This window comes from Castor canadensis, chromosome 5 (assembly GCF_047511655.1).
Source record: "Castor canadensis chromosome 5, mCasCan1.hap1v2, whole genome shotgun sequence".
Classification (NCBI taxonomy): Eukaryota; Metazoa; Chordata; class Mammalia; order Rodentia; family Castoridae; genus Castor; species Castor canadensis.
In genome coordinates, this window is record NC_133390.1 from 69,296,659 (window position 1) to 69,321,065 (window position 24,407).

The 24,407-nt window shown below is 37.4% G+C and overlaps 1 protein-coding gene across 6 annotated transcripts in view; it reads right to left on the minus strand.

Annotated features, from left to right (window-relative positions):
• Positions 1–24,407, minus strand: part of Golgb1 (golgin B1) — a 65,062-nt gene that overhangs the window by 11,960 nt on the left and 28,695 nt on the right. For all 6 annotated transcript variants that reach the window (XM_020185058.2, XM_020185059.2, XM_074073254.1 and 3 more), the window contains 5 exons: positions 23,547–23,661; positions 20,705–20,778; positions 11,447–16,644; positions 8,619–10,533; positions 2,583–2,761 (listed from right to left, as the gene is read on the minus strand). In XM_020185058.2, coding sequence (XP_020040647.2) covers positions 2,583–2,761; positions 8,619–10,533; positions 11,447–16,644; positions 20,705–20,778; positions 23,547–23,661 — 7,481 coding nt within the window. The remainder of the gene's footprint in view (positions 1–2,582; positions 2,762–8,618; positions 10,534–11,446; positions 16,645–20,704; positions 20,779–23,546; positions 23,662–24,407) is intronic.

Here is a 24,407-nt window from a genome sequence, read left to right on the forward strand (position 1 = left end):
GCTCACCATCTCTAGCAATAAAGGAAATGCAAATTAAAACCACACTAAGATTCCACCTCACCCCTGTTAGAATAGCCATCATCAGCAACACCACCAACAACAGGTGTTGGCGAGGATGCGGGGAAAAAGGAACCCTCTTACACTGTTGGTGGGAATGTAGACTAGTACAACCACTCTGGAAAAAAATTTGGAGGCTACTCAAAAAGCTGGACATCGATCTACCATTTGATCCAGCAATACCACTCTTGGGGATATACCCAAAAGACTGTTACTCCAGAGGCACCTGCACATCCATGTTTATTGCGGCACTATTCACAATAGCCAAGTTATGGAAACAGCCAAGATGCCCCACCACTGACGAATGGATTAAGAAAATGTGGTATCTATACACAATGGAATTTTATGCAGCCATGAAGAAGAACGAAATGTTATCATTCGCTGGTAAATGGATGGAATTGGAGAACATCATTCTGAGTGAGGTTAGCCTGGCTCAAAAGACCAAAAATCGTATGTTCTCCCTCATATGTGGACATTAGATCAAGGGCAAACACAACAAGGGGAATGGACTATGAGCACATGATAAAAGCGAGAGCACACAAGGGAGGGGTGAGGATAGGTAAGACACCTAAAAAACTAGCTAGCATTTGTTGCCCTTAATGCAGAGAAACTAAAGCAGATACCTTAAAGCAACTGAGGCCAATAGGAAAAGGAGACCAGGAACTAGAGAAAAGGTTAGATCAAAAAGAATTAACCTAGAAGGTAACACCCACGCACAGGAAATCAATGTGAGTCAATGCCCTGTATAGCTATCCTTATCTCAACCAGCAAAACCCCTTGTTCCTTCCTATTATTGCTTATACTCTCTCTACAACAAAATTAGAGATAAGGGCAAAATAGTTTCTGCTGGGTATTGAGGGGGGGAGCGGGAGGGGGTGGAGTGGGTGGTAAGGGAGGGGGTGGGGGCAGGGGGGAGAAATAAACCAAGCCTTGTATGCACATATGAATAATAAAAGAAAAATGAAAAAAAAAAAAAACAAGGCCCTGTTTTCAATGATCAGCCTTAGAGTACACTGAAGGAGGCTGCACTGAATGCCTGATCTCTTGGCAATGAATGAAGACTCTAACTGAATAAAGCTGGGGTAACTCTTCCCAGAACCAAAAAGGATGAAACGGAACAATGAATCTTTTCTCTTAAGTTTGTAAATGAAGTTTGAATTTCCAGAGAATAAAATTCAACTTTTTTTTTAAACCTTCTCTGTAACTATCGTCATCACCATTTGGCCAAAAAAATGTGTTCTTGAATTATCTAGGGAAGCTGCATTGTTGGTGGGGATTGAACCCCACCAACGGGGTTCAATCCCCACCAACATGTCACATGCTAAGCAAGTGCACTACGACTGGGACATACCTCTATTCCTGAATATTTTAAGTCAAATAGTAAGAAAATGTCAATAATGAGAGTGCAGTATTTAGATTTGTTCTTACACACTGTTGTGCATTGATTTCATACCTTATTCTTTGAATCTGTTAATAATGCTGAATTAAAAAACCCAGAATTATAGTTCCTACCTTAATTTTGTCTGTTGTGATAACATGGTTATTGTTGTTTTTTTTTTACAGAGCTGAGATTTCAGTGAGTGAATGGTTAAAGCAATGCATTCATGCTATGGAATCGTATTTACCAATAAAAAGAATAAACTGTTGATTTATACATTACAGATATCAAGGGCACTATCACACATGGGGGAAAAAGCCAATTTCTAAAAATTATATACTTTATGATTCCAAATGTAAAACATTCTCAAAATGACCAGACTATATGGACAGAGAACAAATCAGTGGTTGCCAGAGCTAAGGATATGGGGGCAGAAGGGGAATGTGACTATATACTAGCAGCACTAGGGACCTATTTGTAGTGATGAAGCAGTTCTGTGTCTTGGTTGTGGTGGTGTTTACACAAATCTATGTATGTGATGAACCGCATAGACCTACACACACACACACACACACACACACACACGCACACACAATCAAATAGATGCACATAAAAATTGGTGAAGACTGAGTAAGATCTGTGAATTGTACCAAAGTCAATTTCCTAGTTTTGGTTTTGTTTTTGCTTTGGTGGTACTGGCGTTTGGACTGATGGCCTAGTGCTTGCTACACAAGTGCTTTACCATTTGAATCAGGCTTTTTAGATTATTTTTCAGATAAGGTCTTGCTCAGAGATGGCCTTGGACCACGATCCTCTGACTTATGCTTCAACATAGCTAAGATCACAGGCACACACCGTGTCCACCACCATGCCCAGCTTCTTATTGTTGAGATGGGGTCTCACTAACTTTTTGCTGTGATCCTCCTGATCTCCGCCTCCTAAGAGCTGGGATTACAAGCGTGAGCCACTGTGCCCAGTAATTTCCTGATTTTGATAATATACTACAGTAAAGCAGGATGGAGGAAACTAGGTGAAGGGCACATAGGAGCTCTCTGTTCTGTTTCTGTAACTTTCTATAAACCTACAATTATTTCAAAATAAAAGTTAAAAGAAAAGGAAAAGGATCAAAATTCAGGGATAGTCATACCTGAGCTGATGCAGCTCATGCTGCCAGGAGAGGTTTTCTTGCCTGAGTTCTTCTTGCATAAGCTGAAATGTTTTTGTCTTATCTTGGTATTCCTGGAGTTGAGCCTTCAGCGGACGTAACTCAGTGACTTCTTGATTAATGTGTAAGTACTGCTGCTGCAGATTCTTCAGTTCCTTCAACTTTAACCAAAGGGAAAGTTAAAGGGTGATTCATCACATCCCATTCACCCAGCTAGAAGTCATCAGTAGCTCCTCTACTAGGTGAGCAGACACCCTAACAGACTATATACACTAACAGTCCATTGGCACTCATGGAACTGCTGTCAAGGCTGCAGAGCCTGAACATTCCTGCACTTTCTACTGCATACCCTGACCCCAAACTCCCATGTTGATTCTAGAGCTACAGTTCTGACCTGGGATAGACTTAAAGGACCTACAACTTTATTTTGAATGATAAGTGTAAAGATGGAGTGACTTTCCATGTAGTTATATGTTCTGGCTAGATTTCTAAACTTTCTTATATGGACATTAATAATGTTTTTCTGTCTGTAAGTTTTGTTTCATATTTCCTTCCAGTTCTGGGCTCAAACCCAGGATATCACATATGCTAGGCAAGTACTCTACCACTGAGACATCCCAGCAAGACATCAATCTTAATTCAAACTTAGCTGATGTTAATTATAAGGAAGGCAGTGCATCATAGTAGTAAAGAACATTTAGACTCTAAAGTTAGATATCCCACTATTTCCTGGATATGGATATACATGGTCCTCATACCCTCTAAGTCTTAATTTCCCTGAGTTACTAAGTGAGGATAACAACAGTACTTTTTAAATAAGAATATGAGACTTAAATGAGAAAATTAATGTACTTCATACATAAAGTCAGTGATGATGAAGATAAAAAGTGATGATGATGGAACTGGATTTAGCAAAACTGAATTCTAGGTATATTTTCAAACCATTTATTCCTAATATTCATTCAAAGCTTCATAGTAAGAAATGATGTCAGGACACCTGAGCAACATATGAGACTTGAACACATACCTCATTTAACCACTTAGAAACATCACCAATGCTACAATATAGGCATTTTAAAAAAGCATAAAACACAAGAACAGGAAGACAACAGAGAGGTCAGCAGCAACAAATTTTTGAAGCTGAAGATCAGATGTGTAAGTGGTAACTGACTTAACAGATCTGAGATAGCCAAATCTTAAGGCGGCGGTAGGGAAAGCCAAGAATCAACAAAATTTACTCTGCAGAATCTTCAAAAGGCCCAGGAATTAACAGCACAGGGTACCCTTGGAAAAAAATGGTGATGGGGGTGGGAGGGAGGTATGCCTGAGATGGAGGATTAGATGAAAACTGCTTAAGAAATAATTAGATCCCCTCCCTCAGTTCTACACTTTTTGTTACCCCAACTGACAACTGAAGTTTTACTCTGGAGAATGGAGAGGAAGTATCTCTGGACTATGAAACACCAGGCACAATTCTGAGTACAGGAACTACTCAAAAAGAATTGTGAATAAGTGAATGCATGTTTTCTGAATGCTTATAGTCTTTCCCTTACTCAGCTTGGAGAGTGCTTGTTTCCTTCCATGCAGAAAATGAGAGATGATCTCCTAGAAATTTGACCAGACTAACTAACTTAGGAATTACCAAAAATAAGTTCAACAAGATCACCTTTCATTGAGACTCATGAGCTTTTTATACCCTGTCCTTCAACATGAAGACAAATCCACACCTGAAGAATGACAAACATAAAGGGATAAAAACCAAGCAGAAGGTAATTTAGAAGAGATTAGCAAGAGAAAAATATAATGTATTGAACAATTTAAGAGATATTAGAAATAAGAAGCATTACAACAGATATTTCTAGAAGTGAAGAAAAACGAAGAAGATGTCAGAAAACGACATTACTGCCACTATCCTTGAAGAGATAATCTATCCACAAGACAAAGGGAAAAAAAAGAATTCCTTAGAAATTAAGAGTATGATAGTAAAAATGAAAATCTCAATTTGTGGGTCAAAAGATAAAGGTGAAAAAAATCTTTCCAAAGTATAACAAAAATACTTTCTTGCCTCTGAAAAAAGAGGCAAGAAAACTAGCGAACCAATCCAGAAGGTCATATAGTTACCAGGATTTTGAGGGAGGGGACTAATAAGAGAAAAGGAAGAGTGAAAAAGGTAAAAATAAACAAATAATTAAAGAATTTCTAAAAATTGGTATGACTTCTTAGATTCAAGGGACTAGTCAGAGTGATAGTGGACAACAGACCCTACCTAAGGAGAACAGACTCACGCTAAGTCACATTATCATAAAAATTCAGAATAGCGGAGGGAGGGATAAAGCGAAGGAAGAAGGAGCAGGGAGACACAGATAACACAGAACAGGATCAGGGATTAGAATAGCTTTAGACTTATGAACCTCAACATAAGCTAATAGGCAATAAACTAAAGTCTTCACAAATTTTGAAAGGAAATTACTTTTGGCCTAGAATAAGCTACCTATTAGATATGAGGGAAATAAAAAACATTTTGATTAAACTTATCTCCCCTGTGTATTTTCTTATGGTACTACTGAATAATTTCATGAAAATAATGGCACAAAACCAAGAAAAGAAAGTATATAAATATATGGTTCCAAGGAGACTGCCACAAATGCTTAGATGCAGAGTTCAGTACTGTACTGTGACTGTGGATGCTTGATTCATTTTTCCCATACTATCACCAGACTTCCCCTAAAGACATGCCACCTTTCAACAAATCTAAATTTTTACTTTATAACTTAAATTAAGCACATTAACTTTTACCTTGCTTTTTGGATGTCATTTGCTTTTTGGAAGGCAGATTTTCATAAAAAATTAAGGGCAGGGAAACAGATCATATAATGATTTAAACATAACTAAAGATAACATGGGCAAATTTGTGTAATGAGCATGTGGGAATTTAAAGTTTTTGTTTCTGAAATTTCTTTTGATTTTTTTATTATTGTCTTTTGACTGTGCTTGGTCAAAACCTCAGGTAATAAATCCATGAATAAGGCAGGCTTTACTATATAAGAAACAGAAGATCTAACACAGGAGAGAGGTAAAAGGAAATATTCTGGGATGAAACTGTGTCCTAGGAGTACAGGGCAACCGGTTCATAAAGAAGCAAATGAGAGACTCTGAAAATTTTCTTTATTAAGATGAACTTGGTGGGAATAAACATCTAAAGAGGTGATGTCAACAAATGAAAGTATATTTAGGGTTAAATTACAAAGAAAACTAAGTAACAACAACAAAAATAGTTATGAGCTCTAGGAAAGATAGATGTTGCCAAGCGCTAGTGGCTGTAATCCTGGTTACTCAGGAGGCAGATATCAAGAGGATCAAAGTCTGAGGCCAACAAAATATCCAACACAAAAAAGGGCTGGTAGAGTGGCTCAAGTCAGGGAGCACATGCCTAGCAAGCATGAGGCCCTGAATTCACACCCCAGTACTACCAAAAAGAAAAAAAAAAGAAAGACGTTGAGGAAAATATGAGTGATACATCACAGCTCTAATAGCATTTGTAGTCATAAAAATTTAAACACTGAGTTGTTTTAACCAAAGTTAAATTACAATGAGAGAATACTGCATACTTAGTAGGCCATTTTGGCCAGAATGAATGGTATTAGTAGTGAAAGTAAAAGGAAGGGCTGAAAAGAAAGATGAAGACAATTTATAATGTTTTAAATGGTGGACTAAGGGATTTGAATCTGAAGCCCATTCAAGAGATAGTACAACTTTGAAGGGTTTTTGACTCATGCAGTAATAAGAAAGTAGAGTTTCAGAAAGACTTATCCAGCAATGGTACTTATCCAGGAATACACTTACCTCTACTGAAGGAGTGACAATTTCAAAGCAGAATTACTACAACTATCGAAAGGTAAGGTTATAAAAGTATATTTTGGGATGTAAAAGAAGGAAAGATCCTTGAGGCGTATTTGTAATAAAGGAATGAAAGACCTTGATGGTTAAATGGAATAAAACCATAGGCAGTTATGAGTTTTAGGAACAGAAGAATATTACCATGAGTTATAGAAATATGGAAATAATTTTTTGAAAACTAGCTTGGTTTATCAATATCTAGCAAATAAAAATGTGAAGCTGGAGTTGAGAGATATAAAGTTTACTGCTTAGATAAGACAAATAAAGTAATTCACTGAATGAAACATGGTCACTTAAATCAGAATTTATTCTAATAGCTACCAGAAAAAAAACTGAGTTATAAGATAATCAACACCAGCATGCCATAAAGTATAGCTGTGAGTATAGCTGTCCTGTATGAGAACCTTGTGTATTTGTGTTCTGAAAGAATTGACAAAAGGCCAAATTCCCAGGACAAAGTCTGTTGAACTCAAAGTATTTTCAAAATATAAACAAACAAGAGGGACTGGGTGAGGTGGCTCAAACCTGTAATCCTAGCTACTTGGGAGGCAGGGATGGAGCCTGTGGTTTGAGGCCAGACTGGGCAAAAAGTTCATAAGACCCTCATCTCAACTAATGGCTGGTTGCTGTAGCACATGCCTGTCACGTCAGCTTCAATGGGAAGCACAATAGGAAGACTGTGGCCCAGGCTTAAATGAGAACATATCTCAAAAATAATCACAGCAAAAAGGGCTGGCAGAGTGACTCAAGAGGTAGAGTGCCTGCCTAGCAAGTGTGAAACCTTGAGTTTAACCTGTATATATTTACACATATATATATATATGTGTGTGTGTGTGTGTGTATATATATATAATACTATATATGTCAAAGCCACACCTAAAAAGAGAGCTTTGTTAAGATTATAAAAGGGAAAAAATTATCTCTATAAATAATGGATTATTAAGTATAATAGGAATGAGCACACTACCAACAAAGGACATGAAAATTTTTCACAAGACTCTATAGTTAGAAATGCTCTTTTCACTAAGGCTAATCTTAAAAACTAGACTTTTCAGATTCTGGGCATGAGTCACATTTTAAAATGAAAAATTTGGCCTTTTGAAGCTCACTGTATTTCCTTTTGTTCTATTTTCCTACAAGTACCCAGTCTTGACAGAGCTGAGAGACAGTAATGAAAGTGAAGACTATAACATCATAAAGTAGAATCTCCTGACAACCTGGCTTGCCCCATACAGTTTTGGGTTTTCCTCTGAATCTTGATGATGTGGAAGTTTTCAGAATAAAAATCCTGGATTAGATGCCTAGCTCCTATGAAGAGCAGCAAAATTCTACATTAGAGATTCTCCTTAGCTTTCTTTTTTTATTTTTATTTATTTTTTGGTGGGACAAGGGTTTGTGCTCAGGGCTTCACACTTGCAAAACAGGCATCCTTCACACCTCCAGTCCTAGCTTTTGCTATCACAGAAAAAAGGTGAGTATTAAAAGAAAGTGGGCAAATAGTGCAGCTTGCAAATAATCCTTTACTAAGTACTCATTTAAATTTTTTTTGAGACAGGGTCCCATTCTGTAGTTCAGGCTGACCTCGAACTCACACGGGCTTCCTGAGTGCTTGAACTATAGGCATGTACCACGGTACCTAGCTAAACTTGATTTAATTAACTCTTTTCACATTTAACTTTTTTCTTGACAAATTATTGAGTTACATTTTTGATAGGAGCTTAGTCCTTTCCACCCCAAACTCTACCAGATGATAAACTGCTGAATTATATCATTGTAAAAAGGCATTAAGTGATGCCTGTTTCTTTCACTTAAACTATGACAAATTCTAGAACCATTTACATGTTTCTGTATGTGTATATAAAATATGTAAAACAAGCTCTCTCAGCCCCTTTAATAGCTAATGGAGAGTTCTGTGCAAAGGAAATTTTTTGATTTTTTAAAAATGGTAATGGCACAATGTTTGTGTTAAGACCAGAGCCTGTGAGATGTATAACACTATCCCTGATTTTATACATAGGTAATATATATAGAAATGTTTATACTTTTCTATCAAAATAGAAACCAATTTAAAGAAAGATTAAAACATTCTCAAACACAGATCTGAAAGAACTAGACACTCACTAGTCGGTCTCTGTCATTCTGGAGTGAGGACATAGCTTTTTTCAAACTCTGTACTTCAGCTGGGCTAGAGGCAGGATGGGCTGCAGACCTCTGCTTCCCTTCTTCTGACTTTCGGAATTTCTCCAGCTCACTCCACAGGTGATCTCTCTCATTCTGCAGACTGACCATAGTCTTGGAAAAGGACTGCACTTGGTTGTAAGAATCTTCTAGTTGTGAGGACAAGTGAAGCAGTTGCTCATCTTTGGATATGAGCTGCTGGTTAAGTTTCTCAAGGCGAGACAAACTGTTTCCCTCAGTGCTATTCAGGGGAAAGGCAGCTTGAGAAAGAAGAGCATCACTCTCTCTGTTTAAGAGGCCCTTTTGTTCTCTCAGCTGGGCCAGCTCCTTCAGACTGGCATCATATTTCCTTTTCAGTTCATCAAGCTCCTCATTGGCATTATCTCTACTATTTTGCAAGGAACTCATAGACCTTCCAAAAGACTGAATTTGTGCTGTGAGATCTTTATTTTCTTTGGTTACTGTAAATAATTTCTGTTCCATCTCCACCAGATCTCTCGCTAGCTCTGCTACCCTCTCTTCTGCTGTTTCAGTTTCATTTCGCATTATCCCTGCATCGTGGTGAAGATGCTTTAATTCCTTCTTCAGTTTATCCTCAATTTCCCCTACCTTCCTTGTAGCTTCCTTTTGAACACAAACTAATTCCTCTTCCAGTTCTGTAGTTCTCTTCTGAGAGGAGGAAAGCATCATGCTTAACCTCTGTACCTCCTCTTCTTTTACTTTTAACTGGGCATGATACATACCTAAAGTACCTTCTTCTTGCAAGACTGTCACTTGTCTCTTTAGTTGGGAAACAGATGATTTCAAGCTCTCGATCTCTTTACATAAACCTTGTTTCTCCTCTTGGAGGGCATCAGAGGACCTCTGCAGATTCTTCTTTGCTTCCTCAGACTCCTTCAGTTCTTCTTCTAATTTTACACATTCATTTTTCAACTCCTTATTTTCCTGAAGTTGAGCTTCAAGGAGTTGCTTTTGCTGATAGTCCTTTATTGTTATCACTTGGTTCAAGTCTTCCCTATACTGGATCAGTTCTGCATCTAGCTTGGCATTCTCAGAATTGAGATCATCCATATGACTTCTCAACCCTCGAATTTCTTCTTTAAGCTTATTATTCTCTGCAGCAGCATCTTGGATGAGTTGGTCTTTTTCCAGGATTATAGAGAGATGTCGCTCTTCCAGCTGTTGATAGTCACTTACTATGCGGTCTCTGTCATTCTGGAGAGAAGACATGGATTTAACAAAGGAATCCAACTGAGCCTTCTGCTGAATGTTTTCCTTTTTGATGGTTTTTAGTGTTTCCATAAGCTGATTAGTTTTGTCAACAGCTTTTTTGTTTTCCTCTTCTAAGACAATATTCTCCTCCTCCTCTTGGGACAATAGGTTTTCTAATTCTTTAATTTCTTTATCATGTTGCTGATGCAGTTCAGCAACAGCTACTTGGATTGCCTCTTCCTTACCAGAAAGCAGGCTTATAATCTTCTGCTCTTTCATATTTATTTCTTCGTGCAACCTCCCAGTTAGTTCTCTGGAGGCCTGAAGATCAGTCTCCAGTTGCTCGCAACTGAATTTACAATTTTGGACATCAGTTTCTTGTTGCTTTATGATCTCTTCCAAGTTTTCTTTATGTTCCTTACATTTTTCTAAAGAGTTATTTACATCAGTCACCTGGTCTCTGAGAATCTTAAGTTCTGATTCCAACTTAGCTATTTCATTCTGGGAATTGTGGTATAGGTGTCGAGTTTCTTCCAGCTGGGACAAAAGTTCTTTGTTTTCCCCCTGTAGAGTATCACAGACCTTCTGTTGATGCTGGGTCTCTGTCTGGACCCTGGACTCCCAAAGCTGCTTGTCATGTTCAAGCCTGAAAAAAAAAGAGAAGGTCATTAACTATGGATTTCAAGGAAAACTACATTTTGCCTAAGGAACAAAAACTACAATATGTACTCAATATATGTTGAATATTAATACAAATTAATATTCATAACTGAAAGAGAGATTAATTCTCCAAATCTGTCCTCTCATCTAGTAAATGTTTTAAAAACATATCATACCTAAAGTTTCATAGATTTGAATCACAAGCTCCAAAATATATTGCTTCTTCTATTTTGTTCTACTTTGCTCTAACCTCTTTGAGGGATAATTTTGGCATGAGATAGGAAAACAGAAGGATCCTATCAGAAGTGGAAACATACAAAGGATGGGGTACACTGTTAGTTACTTTTTTTTGTTTGTTTTTGTTTTTGAGGCAGTGTTTCACTATATAGTCTATGCTGCTCTTGAACTTACAATCCTCCTACCTCAGCCGCCCACATGGTAGGATCACAGGAATGAAGCACCACACCTGACTCAATTATTAGTTATTGAGCTTGAAAAGTGATATTATATATTTAGAGTCTGAGGAAAGTAATTCTAACAGGCAAATGCAATATGAATGACTATGGGGAAGAGAAAATGAAGTAGGAGTAAACTTGGTAGAAATTCGGACAAGGGTGGTCTGGTAGTTTGGAAAGAAAAAAAGAAACCTAAGAGATCTCATCTAGAAAGATGGGGGAAAAAGACTTGAAGGCTTTCACATTAACAATGTTGTAGTAGGAAATTATTGAAAAAGACAGAGAGAGAGAGAGAGAGAGAGAGAGAGAGAGAGAGAGAGAGAGAGAGAGAGAACCAAAAATGGGAAAGCATATATCTTCTAAAGGAATTTAAATCAAAATTAGTCTCATAATTCTGAAGGGAACAGGAATACTCTAGACACTTTCTTTGCCATCAGTTTCTACCTGGAAATGCTGATCTTTAATTCTTCCATGTGGATGGACGTCTGTCTAAGTTGATCCTTTAAAACACTGCAATTCTCCTCTTTGAGTCTTATTTCTTCTTCTTTGGTTTGAATAGCATCACTGAACTTCCTTTCCCATTTCTTGGCTTCATCTATCACTCTGTCCCGATCATCCTGGAGGGAAGACATGCTCTTAGTGAAGGCAGCAAGCTGGGCAACAGTACTGTCCAAGTTTTCCTGAAGTTGCTTTACTTCCTTGTCTTTCTTGCTCAAAGTGACCTGAATCTCTCCAAGAGCCTCTTCAAAGTGGCCTTTTTCTCTATGCAAAGCATCCAGTTTCTCTTGCATATTCTTCTTCTCTTTTAAGTGTTTCTCTTCTGCCTGCTCTAGTCTTCGCTCAAGATCTTCATCCTTTTGTTTCATTTGGCTTTTAATTGATTCTTTATTTGACTGAAGTTCCTTTTTCAACTTGAGATTGTCTGCTAGGACTCTGGCTGCTTCACTTTGAGTGTCATCTAGTACTACTTTGAAGCTAGCTAATTCTGCTTGTGCCTTTTTGCGGTGCTCAACTGCTTGAGACAGATTCTCTTTGGTTATCTCTAGGTCCTTTTGGGATTCAGTCTGAACAAATTCTAGAGCCTTAACAGTTCTTTCCAGAGCACTAATCTTCTCTTGATACCTTATGCAGTCCTTCTGCAGTTGCTTCACCTCTTGTTGTTTTTCTTTCAACAACTCCTGAAGTTCCTTTGCATGGCTTTTATTGCCAGGTTCTTTCTGTGCACCTTGTATTTTCTCCAAATATTCCTTTCGGATTTCTGATTCCACTTTAGTTTTTTCCTTGACTAGTTGCTGCTTTTCTTCTTCCAATTCACTCATACACTTTTTAAGGTTCTGCATTTCAGATTCTAGTAGCTCATTTTTTATTTGGGCATCTGTGACATCCTGGTAATAATTCCCTATGCTTCCATTAAGTTCTGCTAGTTGATTCATAAGCCTCTCCTCTAAATCATCCTTTTCTTCTTCTGCTGTCTCCTTCAGTTTAGTAACTCTGGAGAGTTCTTCTTGGATTTGCTTATTTAACAGGTTAATTTTTGTTACTTCTTCCTGAAGCACTGTTAGTTCACTATCTTTTGCTGATATTTGACTCAATAAGGCATTTTTCTCATTTTCTAATGTTTGGCTAAATTCCTTATCTTTCTGCTTTTCCTCTTCTAATTCAGCAACTCTCCCTTTAAGCTGATCAAGCTGCTGTAGGTAGTTATTAATTTCATCATGTGAGCTAAAATTCTCACTAATGTCAGGCTTGGCACTGTTCTCTAATATAATAGCTTTGGAATCCTCAGGCTCTGTGTTCACACTCAGAGAGTCTTGCTCTTGAGTTTCACTAGGCACAGCCTGTGTTGCCTCTTCAATGATGTCCTTTTGGTCATCAGGTTTCTCAATGGCCACTAGGCTAGCTTGTTTAGATACATTGCTTTCTACCTGATGCTTTAAATCTCGAACCTCTTCACTTAAAATGTCTTTCTCGGTCATTAAAGCCTCAAAATCCTTAGACAGGGTTGTATACTCAGTTTTGACCCTTTCTAGTTCTTCCTTCATGCTGGAATTGGAAGAAAGAAGTGCTTCAATATGTTCTTTAGCTGTACCTCCCTCAGGGTGTGCCTCGGCCCTAAGCTGATCATTTTCTTCTTCCAGCTCTAAAATTTTCTGTTGTTTAGCTTTAGCAAACCTTCTCATTTTTTCTTTCATTTCCTCCATTTCCTGTTCAGCTTCCTGCAACTGCTTTTCTGTCTCTTTCTTACTGGCTTCTGTGCTTCGGAACTTGCCATACAGTTCTTGCTTCTCTTGCCTCACAGTTTCTACCACATGCTGAATCCTTTCTGCTTCATTACTAACATTTTCATAAGACTGCAGAAGAATTTCATACTCTTTTTGCAATTCCTTATGTTTCTCTTGCCACTCAGTGGTTTCAGCAATTTTAGAACACTTCAAAGATTCAATTTCCTTCACTAAGTTTTCCTTGTCTTCAGTAAGACCCTCTAGAGCAAGTTTCAGACTTTCACAAGAGCTACTGAGACTTTGATTTTCTAGTAAAGACCTGTCCATTTCTGCAATGAGTTTCTCTCTTTCTTCTTGAAGTAGAGATAACCTTCCTAAGAATGTGTCTTTTTCTTTATTTTGTGCAGAAACTTGGTTTTCCACATCTGCCAGAGATTTGGTGAGGCGTTCAATGGTATCTCTGGCCAAAGACAACTCCTCTTGGAGACTCTTGTTTTCTTTGAGAGTTTCTTTTCGGGAAATAAGGGCGGCTTGCAGTTTCCTCTGTATTTGTTGCTTTGCTCTACTTTCTTCTGCAATCTCTTCTGGTTTCTGCTTGAGTTCACAAAGTTCTACCTGTAATTGCTTTATCCTCTCATCATGCTCTTTGGCTTGCATTTCCAGCTGTGTATGTAGAGCCTTAATTAAATCCTCTTGTTCTATTATCTCCGCCTGTATTTTAGTAAGGGTTTCATCTTTCGTGCTAAGTTGTCCAGAAAGGTAGCTAACTTCTTCATCCTTTTGGCTTATGAGTTTTTGCAGCTCATCTAGCTCAGGTTGTAATGTTCTTAGATGTTTTAGGTCAGCAATTTCTACTTGACTGCTTTCCAATTTCTGCTTCAGGCTTTCTGCACAGGCTTCAGCTTCACAGGATGATGCCTTCAGATTCTGGATTTCTAAATCTTGTTTATTTATCTGCTCTTGTAACTGAAATACCTCTTCTGACTTTTTAGTAAGCTCACTTGTTGTAGAGAAAACTTTCAATTCTAGTTCCTCTTTCTTAGCCTGTATTTCTTTCAGGTGGATCTTAATCTGGGCAATAGAATTTTTAACCTGTAGAGCATTTGCATCTACAGGATAAGAAGGCCAGGATGGGCACAAGTTGGACTCTAAAATAGGTTGCATAGGACTCTGTTCTATGCCTTTGAATAAAGGCTCTTCTGTAGCTTCAGTGGGAGAGCCAGGTTCCTGCTGGTCAGTGCCTGGGATTTTTCTGCCTATGGACTCCCTTACTTGAATCTGGAGTTGTCTGAGTTGGTCTCCAATGTTCTCATTTTCTTTGCTTTGTACATCAAACTGTTCTTGTAAGTGATTATAGTTATCTTTCTGTTGCTTTAGCTCCTCCTTAAAATGTCTTTCTATTTCCTGTGCCTTTTTAAGAATCACCTTGCGGGAAATTAAGGCCTCCTGAAGCTTCTTTTGAAGTTGCTCCTTTTCTTTTTCAAGGTCTACTATCTTTTTTTCCATTTCTCGTTTCCTATGTTCTCCATTACCAGTGTCACATGGACTGCTCATTACTGTTTCTTTTACAGATGCTGCTGAGTCTCCATCACCAGCGTCCTTGGTACCTGTGGTTAACTTCTGGATAATTGCTTGGTTTTCACTAATTTCTGCTTGGAGCAAATCTATTTGGTTTGTCTTCTCTTGCAAGTTCTGATTCATCTGTTTGATCAGAGCCTGTAAATGTTCTTCTGCTGCCATCTTTTCTTCCAAATCCTTCTTTACATGTGCTAGTTCCACTTCTTTTTCAGATATTGTCTGTTTTAAAGAAATTTCTATTTCTTGCCACTTAGAAGTCAAAAATTTTTCGGAGTCCTCTTTGTTCTCTTTGTCTTCCTCCATTTCTTTCCTCTCACTCTCATTGAGAGGAATCTCTTTCTTAGATTCATCTCTTACTTTGGCTAATTCTTCTTCTAATGTACTAACTCTCTGTAGAAGTTCCTTTCTGTTAATAAGAGCTGCCTGAAGCTTTCTCTTTCTCTGTTCACTTTCTTTCTTCAGACGATCTAATTCATGCTGAAGTTCTTCTTTACTTATTAGTCCTGCTGGGTTTGACTCATCATAATTATGTTTAAGACCTGAAATAACTTCGTTATCTCCTTCCACTTGTTCTTTTTTCACTTCTTCAGCTCTAGATAATAAGTTCAGCTGTTCTTTAAGAGTCTTAATTTCAACCCCAAGAGAAAACTTCTCTTCATTAAGCTGAACCATTTTCTCTGTCATACTGAAGCTGAGTTCTGTCACTTGCTGATCCTTCTCCTTTATGGTTTGTTGAAGGGTCTCCACATCTCTCTTTTTCTCTAGTAAGAGCTGATCCATTTTTGCTATTTCAAATTCCTTCTGTGAAAGAACCTGTGAAATCTCTTCCATCTTATTTGAGATGTCCCTCACACGTTCTGCCTCCTCAAGCACTTCACTTTCCTTCTTCTGCAGCTGGTTTTGCAGGCTTTTTATCAGTGCACTCTGTTCAGAAAACTGTAGCTGGACAACATCCAGTTCTTTCTGTAAGGCCTCAATTTTCATATCTTTAGATTTGGCTTCTATATGAAGACTGTGAATCTGCTCAGTGAGCAGGTTGTGCTGAGCTGTTTGACTTTCATAGTCCAGTCTTCTTTGCCTTTCTGCTTCAGCAAGGTTGGTTTCTAGTTCTTTTACTTGAGCCCTCAGTTCAGTTAAAACATTAAGTTCCTTCAACTGAGAAAGAAGCTGGTTTCTTTCTTCAGACAGAGCAGCGAATGTGATGCTGGTGTCTTCAGCATTCTTCTTAAACTCCTCAATCAGCTGGGTTAGATTGCTAATTTCCTTAGCTTTCTCATCTAAATTTTTCTCATAGATTTCTTCTGCCTTCTGCAAGCTTGTCTCAAGTTCCAAAATTTGACTTTTGAGTCTTTCCAACTCTTCCTGGTGACACCGACCAATATCTGGTACAGCAGAAGAGGATTTATCAATATAGTCACGCTTTGTTGATTTCAATTCCATTCCAGTGTCACTTAGAGATGTTTCCTCAGATGTTCTCTGTTGATACTTAGTGCCCGCCTGTTCCTCTTTTTCAACTGTGGGAACACTGCTCTCTTCATTTGGCATTAAGGGAAAATTTTGTGCTGTTTCTTCAAGAGATATGTTCACTTGAATTGGAGGTATTCCCTCACTCTCAGTCTGTTTCATTTCTTTCTGGCCAGGGACTTCATGGTCCCCTTCAGCCCTTTTGTCTGGGATCTGTGATTTAAGAAATGCAATTTCCTCTTGAGCTTCTTTTATTTCCACCAGTAAAACTGATAGTTCTTTTTGTTTCTGAGAAAATGTGTTCTCTAGGACATCTTGCCCACTTTTCTCGGTAGAAGAGCTGCTATTGTTGAACATGGTGGTATCAACCCTACTGAGCTATTAAAAAGAAGAAAAGAAAGAAAAAGCCTTAATCAAATGTTTTATAATTTTTTTTAAAAGCCTAACTAAATATTGGTATTTCATACACTTTCCAAAACCTGAAATGTTTTGGCTCAAACCTCCTTTATACCAGAAAACTAAATCTTTTTAAAAATCAGTTTTTATTTTGCAGCTCCAAAAATGAACCTTTAAGGGAATTCTGTCAATCCCATAGTGAGGTTAAGTTCTATTCATAAAACCTAAGGAAACTTGGGATTCATTTTCTAGATATTCCTTATGTGGTAAGCTTTCTTCCTTTAGATTAAAATTGCTAATTGTTTCTCCTAAGAACTACTTAAAGGACTAAAGCACTTGCTTAGCATGCTCAAGGCCCAAGACTCAGCACTACAAGAAAGCAAAATACCACTAAGCATGCAAAATAAGAATTGCTTAAAGACAAAAAGAGGGCTGGCATATGGCTTAAGTTCAAACCCCAGTACTGTCAAAAAATATATATAAAAATAAAAAGAGGGGCAGGAAATGTGTTAAATCTTCATTTCATCCCATACCAAACAAGAAGTTATGGGATTCCTTTTCCTAATTAGTCAGTGAAATAAAGTTGCAAATATTAGATAAATTTGCATCAACAAACAAGTAGATTATCAAACAAGTAGATTAAGATAAAGTATCAGGGTCAAATAATCAAAAAGGAGCTCTGCTGGTGCTTCAGCAGAAAATTATGGACTTGTTCAGCAAAATATAGGTCAAATTATTACAAAGATTATTGTATTAGGCTGTTTAATCCATACAAATTATCTCTGCAATTGTTTGCTGAGGAAAGAAAATCAGTGAATCTCATGATAAATTCAATTAGCATTTTTATTAAATGTATTTTAAATCAGGCTACACAGTAAAATCTCCAATTCTGCCAATAACACCAGTTCTCCCCCAATCCTGGGAAAAAAATTCTAACTTGATGAGGGAGAAAAAAACAGCCAAAAATTAACAAACATAGAACTGTTAAAGAATGAATGACCAGGAGTACAAGTTCTGCATTTGTACATCTTAATCCTACCATTTACTAGCAGAAGCTGGCACACAGTAAGTTTTCAATAGATACCAGCTACTATCTTGGTATGCTCAGCTACTGAGTAACAAAACATTCATTGTCTTAGAATTATTCATTATCTTTAGAAAAGTTACCTCATCATTTTTCATAACCACTATTTTAATCTTTTAAAATTTTTTGCTCTCTGTATTACCTATATACCATACTCAAATTTCTAAAGGTAAAAACTGAGCACAATATTTAAGCACATGGAAAAAGTTCCTTTATGTTTCTATCCATCCCTACAAATATGAAAGACTTGACACAGTCAAAGGCATCATTTCTGCCAGAGGACTTCAATGTAACCAACTCTATTTTGTTTTTCTCACCCACCATATTGTTATTTCCTCTTTCCTATCTTTCATGTCATTTGTTTGCTCTCTTCCTTCCTTTGGTCATGTCCCTTCTGTTCCCTAGGATACCTACAGGGTTCAAATCACTTTTTGGATTAAGGAATCCATGTCATTCCATACTGAAAAGTCAGAGAGACAGAGAACTTCACTCTTTCTGGCCACTCTCATCATGCTTTCTCTTTGGGCTGAGCTTCCTCTTTTGTGAACCTTTTCTACTAACTCTCTTTTATCCCAAAGGATAACATCAGTCACCTTTTCTTTTGCAATTTCTGAGGGGGTGTTTTTTATTTTTCCCCCTTACTTTTCCATTGCTCCCTGTTTGTTTTCTAGTGGTTTTATTTTTCTTTTTCTTACCCGATTTCTTATCTATTCTTCTTTTTAAAACCATGTTACCTTGTTTCCAGTGATACCATTGCCGAGCATGTTAAAACATTAAGCATTCCCTTGGCCAAACAAAATTAATTTTTACTCTGAATTCAACATTTGTCAATAACCATATAATACTATAATTTTCAAAATTTTGTCTCCTTTTGACAATTTTGTGAAGAGGCCCCCCAAAAAACTATTGCATATAAATGTGATGATTAATTTTATGAGTCAACTTGGCTAGATGATGGTGCACAGGTATTTGGTCAAACATTGTTTTAAATGTTTCTATGAAGGTATTTTTAGTTGGCATTAACTGTTAGGTGTCAACTTGACATCACTATGCCATCTTAAATTCTGCTTGACCCTAGAGATGGACTCCCAGGGGAAACTTGTTTCCCAGTACCTGTGCCAGAACACAAGACCTAGCTCCTTTTTTTTTTTTTTCCCACATTTCTAGACAGTTTAATGGGCACACAAGTGATCTGAATCACAGTATTACTGGCTTTTGGGCTAATAAGGTTCTGAGCCTGTATCTTACCAGCATGCGCTCCCTACAGAAATCCACCGTACATGCTGCCCTGTCTGGCAGGGTGGGAATCTTGGAGGGGTCAGGGGCCAGCATCCTCCTGACATGTCCCCCCCAAGGATGTGGCCTTCATAAAACCTGCATTTACTCTGGACTCTGGGCTTATTTTAATTTCCAGGGAAATAGGAGCTAGAGATGGAGTGTGATTTCTTTAGCAAAGAGCTTGGGAGCTGGGTGTGTAGGGGGCAGTGGGGAAAATGGATGGACAAAGCAGAAGCTTGGTAGGCAGGGTGGTGGAGAGCCCAGGGCCCAGGAGCTACTGACTTTCCTGCGGTGGTGTCTGCAGTTGATGCCTCACGACAGATGAAAAACCTAGCTCCTTGACCACCCACCAGCTGCCATCAGTCTGGGGCTGAAATGTCCTGTTTTCCAGTGCCTTTACCAAAACACAAGACCTAGTTTCTTGACTACTCCTAGCAAAAGACAATGAACAAGCTACAATGGAAATCCCTCACACCTTTTACCAGCTCTTTCATTTTCTATAAAATCCCCAGTCTGTAAGCAGCAGTGGGCTCTAGCTCTGTTACTAGAGACCCCCTCTGCAGGTTTCTTCTCCTGAATAAACTTGTGCTGATGGTGAGACATCTCTTTGTCTACCTCTCTGTGCTTTTCAATGTAACACTGACATTTAAATCAGTACATTTTAAGTACAGCAGATTACCCTCCTAATGTGGGTGGGCATCATCCAATCAGTTGAAGGCCTTAACAGAAAAAGACTGACCTCCTTCAAAAAGAGTGAATTCTGCTAATGTACTGACTGCCTTTGGACTTAAAACTTCAAAATTCTTCCCTGGGTGAGATTTCCTGCTGGCTTTGAACTGGTCAATCTCCTCAACCAAATGAATAAATTCTTTAAAATAAATCTATGCATACATTCTATTGAGTTCATCTCTCTTGGAGAATCCTAATACAGTAAGTAACCAGATACTTCTGTTAAGAAGCTACATTGTTCTTCAAAGTCATTTATGATTTTACCACTGATTTATTGGTTTGAAGAACAGAGCTACTTAAACATAATACAGCTAACAATAACTTTATAGCAATCATGTTTCTTATAATTTTTCAGGTTATAAAAAGAACCATTTTCCAAACACACCCTTTTTATATAATCTTGAGTAAAACTGTGCCAGCTGGGGTGTGTGGGGAACCCAAGGGGTTTTGTTTTGTGTTTGAAACAGGAGTTTCCTCTGTAGCTCAGGCTGGCCTCAAACTTGCAACCCTCCTGCCTCAGCCTCCCGAGTGCTGGGATAACAGACCTGTACTACCATGCCCAACCCAAGAGATTTTTATCTAATCTCTATTGAGAAAATTCTCTGAGATGAACAAAACAGTGGCTACTGTACTTGTGTTGCCTTAGGACAAAGAAAGCCAAATATTTAGAGAGGCTGGCAGATTGGCTCAAGTGGTAGAGCACCTGCTTTGCAAGCATGAAACCCTGAGTTCAAACCCCAGTTCCACCAAAAAAAGAAGAAGAATGCTAAATATTTAGAAACGTGAGAAAATAAGAAATTTTAACCATTATGAATCTCTAATAGGTCTCACTTCATGAATAATGTACTTCTGTACTTTGTCAGCACTAGGAAACTGCAGAAATATTTAGATTTGAAGCTATCTCCTCTTAATCTAGTTCTAATTCTGGTCATATTAGAATGCATCACTTACCCCATGAACCTCACTGTCTGCTTCCTCAGTTTTATTCTGAGCCTCTAAGAGAATAATCCGAGAAGACAGTTTTTCTGAAAGTCACAAAATAAAATCTTTAGAAAATATGTATGTAGGGTTTAAAAAAACAGAAACATGATTGTATGTGAGGCTATTTGACATGCATGAAATAATCAAGAAGAAAGAAATACTTTGGGGGAGACAGCTTATTTTATTAAAATAAGGAAGTGGCAAGGTAATAAGATGAAATATTGGATACAATAGAACTAGGTGGTGGTGATGAGCTTGCAAAGTGTACTGAACCACCATGGAAGGCTTGAAGCAGTCAATTCTACGGTATAATCTGGAACGCCTAAGGCAACAAATCTTAATTTATCCATAATTTTACTGTGTTCGTTGTATACACTTTGCATGAATATAGCATTTACAATGTCCTCAATTTTCTTTTACCTATATCCACAAAGACATTAAATCTTAGCACTAAAAGGGAGCGATCCAGTCTCCTCAATGACCAAGTGAAGAGACAGAGAAATGGCATGATGTGAGGAAGTTAAACAGCTAGCTTACAGAGAATAGGGTAAAAATCCAGGTCTTACCAATGTATATATCTAAAAGGGTATAATACCTTGGAAGATCAAAAGATCAAAATATTGAGCATTGACATTAATATCCTCAAGAAGATTACATCCTTTCTAATAAGCTAAATGTACTAAAGGAAAAAAAAGTAGCATTTTTGTTGTTTTGTAAAAAACAAATGTCTTAACATGATCTACAGGGGCCGTCATGCTTCACTCCACTTATTCTCTAACCTCCTCTTCTTGCACTGCTCCTTTGTTTACTGTACTACAAAAACACTGGCCTTCTTTTTGTTCTGCAAAGTATCAAGCTCATTCCCACCTTGGGGCATTTGCATTGCTTCTTTTTCTGCTTAAAATGCTTTTATCATGGCTGTCCCTCTTCATTATTCATGTTTCAAGTCACCAGAGAGGCCTACCCTGACCTCTCTGATACTGCCTTCCCCTTTCTCTGGGCATACTTGCAGTTCACTCTTTTATTTTTATCCTAATACTTAGTATTCTTTGAAAGTTTTCCTTCTTCCCTCTCTCTCTCCCTTTCTCCCTCTGCCTTCCTTTCCCTCCTTTCCCTGTGCCTTCCCTTCCTTTCCCTTCCCATTTTCTTACTATGTAGCCCAGGCTGGCCTCAAACTCATGATCCTTCTGCCATAGCCTCTCGAGTGCTATGATTACAAGGATGTACCACATCACACCTAGCTAAAATGTTCTAGATTTATATGGATATTTATGGCCCATCTTCCCCTCTAATATATTAATAGCTGCATCCTCAGCAACTCAAATAGTACCTCACACCTAGGAAAGGCATCACACATTCCTTCTGTATGAATGAAGGAAAGAATATTCATGAAACAAATGAATTCAAGCCAATATATATAATATTTACAGATACTTCACAAGATTATTTGAGGAATGGATACAGTGGTAAAAATGGCAATGCAAAAAGTGAGTCAAATAGAATAATAACACATAAAGCAAAGGTAATCTATGAGATCAGACACAAAAGCCAATATAGAAAACCTTACAGCCAATGATTCTTTCAGGAAAGAGAATGGAACTTATATAACACCTCCAAACCAATGAACAGGATAGGAACCGTTTGCAAAACTGCAAAATGAACATACCAATAGGACTCAAAAAAGTGCTCTGAGTGAGTTAAATTATGAGCTGAATTGTGGCCTTCTTTACTAGCAGTGGTGGAAATGGTTAATAAAGGTGCATAATTGCCAGTTCAGAGCTAAGTGAAAAGCTGTAATATAGTTAAGTTGGAAATATTGGCTCTAGAGTTTAATAAAAGATTATACAAACTTTACTTGGTATTCATTCTTACTCCTAGGAGACAAAGCATAGTAATCAGCTAAGCCAGGATAAATTACATCAGTAGAGCATTATTAATTATATGCTACTAACCCCATATAAGGCCCTTGTGAAGCAGATGATAAATGGAAGGAGATCTGTTTTCGTCTTACTGTTCATAAGCAGTCCAATAGAATAAAATACTAATATAGGCAATTCAATCCAATAAATTTAGCAGTCATCATTTGCCAGGTACTGTACTAGTTCTGGGTAAAAGATTTTTTTTAAAAAAGGTCTCTGCCATTAAAGAGTTTATACTTTATTATTGAAGGGTTTATAATTTGGTAAAAAGACAAATTATAATACAGACCATTCTAATACAACATTAAAAGATATGCAAGAATACTATAGAAGCCTGAAAATGCATTTAACCCAAGATTAATTCAGGGCTGAATTCCTGAAAAAGATAATGTCTTGGTTGAGGCCTGAAAGATGAATAGCTGGACTGAAGGAAAGGGGTAAGATTCTAAGCAAGGTATCAGCATGTACAAAAATCAAAATGAATCCTATCTTTAAACTGTTGTTTATACTGATTTCTGTTATCTCATTTCACAAATTTATCACCAATAATGTCCTTTCTCACCTCGCTCTGCTTACTAAAAATTTCCATCTTTTAAAAGTTCAATTCAAGTCATAGTTCCTGGAAGATACCTTGACCATTTTCAAATGATTATAAATTACACAAAACCTTGCAGCATTTGTAGCTCATATTGCAAAATATTATACTTATGTAAACACTGGTATTATGCTCTAATTATTTAGTATATATTAATCTTATCTCTGATAACTACCAGCTCTGTTTTCTAAGATCTTTATTATAGAATTAAAAAATCTACATGGTATAGATGTATAGTGATAGAGTAGGGGCACTTGTGGGGTAAGAAGACAGAATTCTGGTTTCCATTTATACATACCATTCTCAGCTTTCAGTTCCTCCAGCTCTACAGAACTAAGGAGCCAGGCTCCCTTTTCATTTTCTAGCTCTACCACTCTCTTCTGCAAAGAGGCAATATTCTCCTCAGTGATTGCCTAAATTGTAGAAAGACAACAAATTAATGATTCTCCAGTGAAAAAACTCTCATACTAAGGTCCAGATGGTCTCTAGCATTTTTGGCTTCTAAAAGTTCTCCAGCCATGAGAATACTTTAAAAACAGCATCTACTTATCAGCCTAGATAATCTTTGAGAATTTTTTTTTAAACCTGAAGAAAGAGAAAATATTTCAAACATATTTCCAGTTCATTAGTTTTTGAATATAAGACTGAAGCCTGGATTACAAAGATAGAAATGTCAAGTTTACTGCAAATAAAAGAACATTTTTTAGGCTCATAAACAATGTAAGATTCGATTAGTGCCACCAAGCAACAGGTCTGTATCCTGAAGGAGAGTGAACATGAGAAAGGCTCCTCAGGAAGAACAGAGACAAAGGAGGAAAGGTCGTTTTTTGTTTTAGTTTTTCAATGTATAATAAAAACTCTCTTCTACTTAATTTACATATCTAGAATGTCTGGTTTCTCTAATTATAATCATATATCTAATTATGCCACATGCTTAGCTTTAAGTTTTTCTGCATTTTTCTTTTCCAAATAGATTATTCTATACAATTTTTTGTAGAATCATGGAATTTTTTTTTTTTTGGTGGTAGGTAGAGTTTGAATTCAGGGTCCTACCATTTAAGCCATGCCTGTAGCCCAAATTGTGGAGTTTTTAAGCCATAAGGGTTTTAATAGCATACTTGACCACAAGCCTACATTTGATGATTAAGGAAATAGCAAG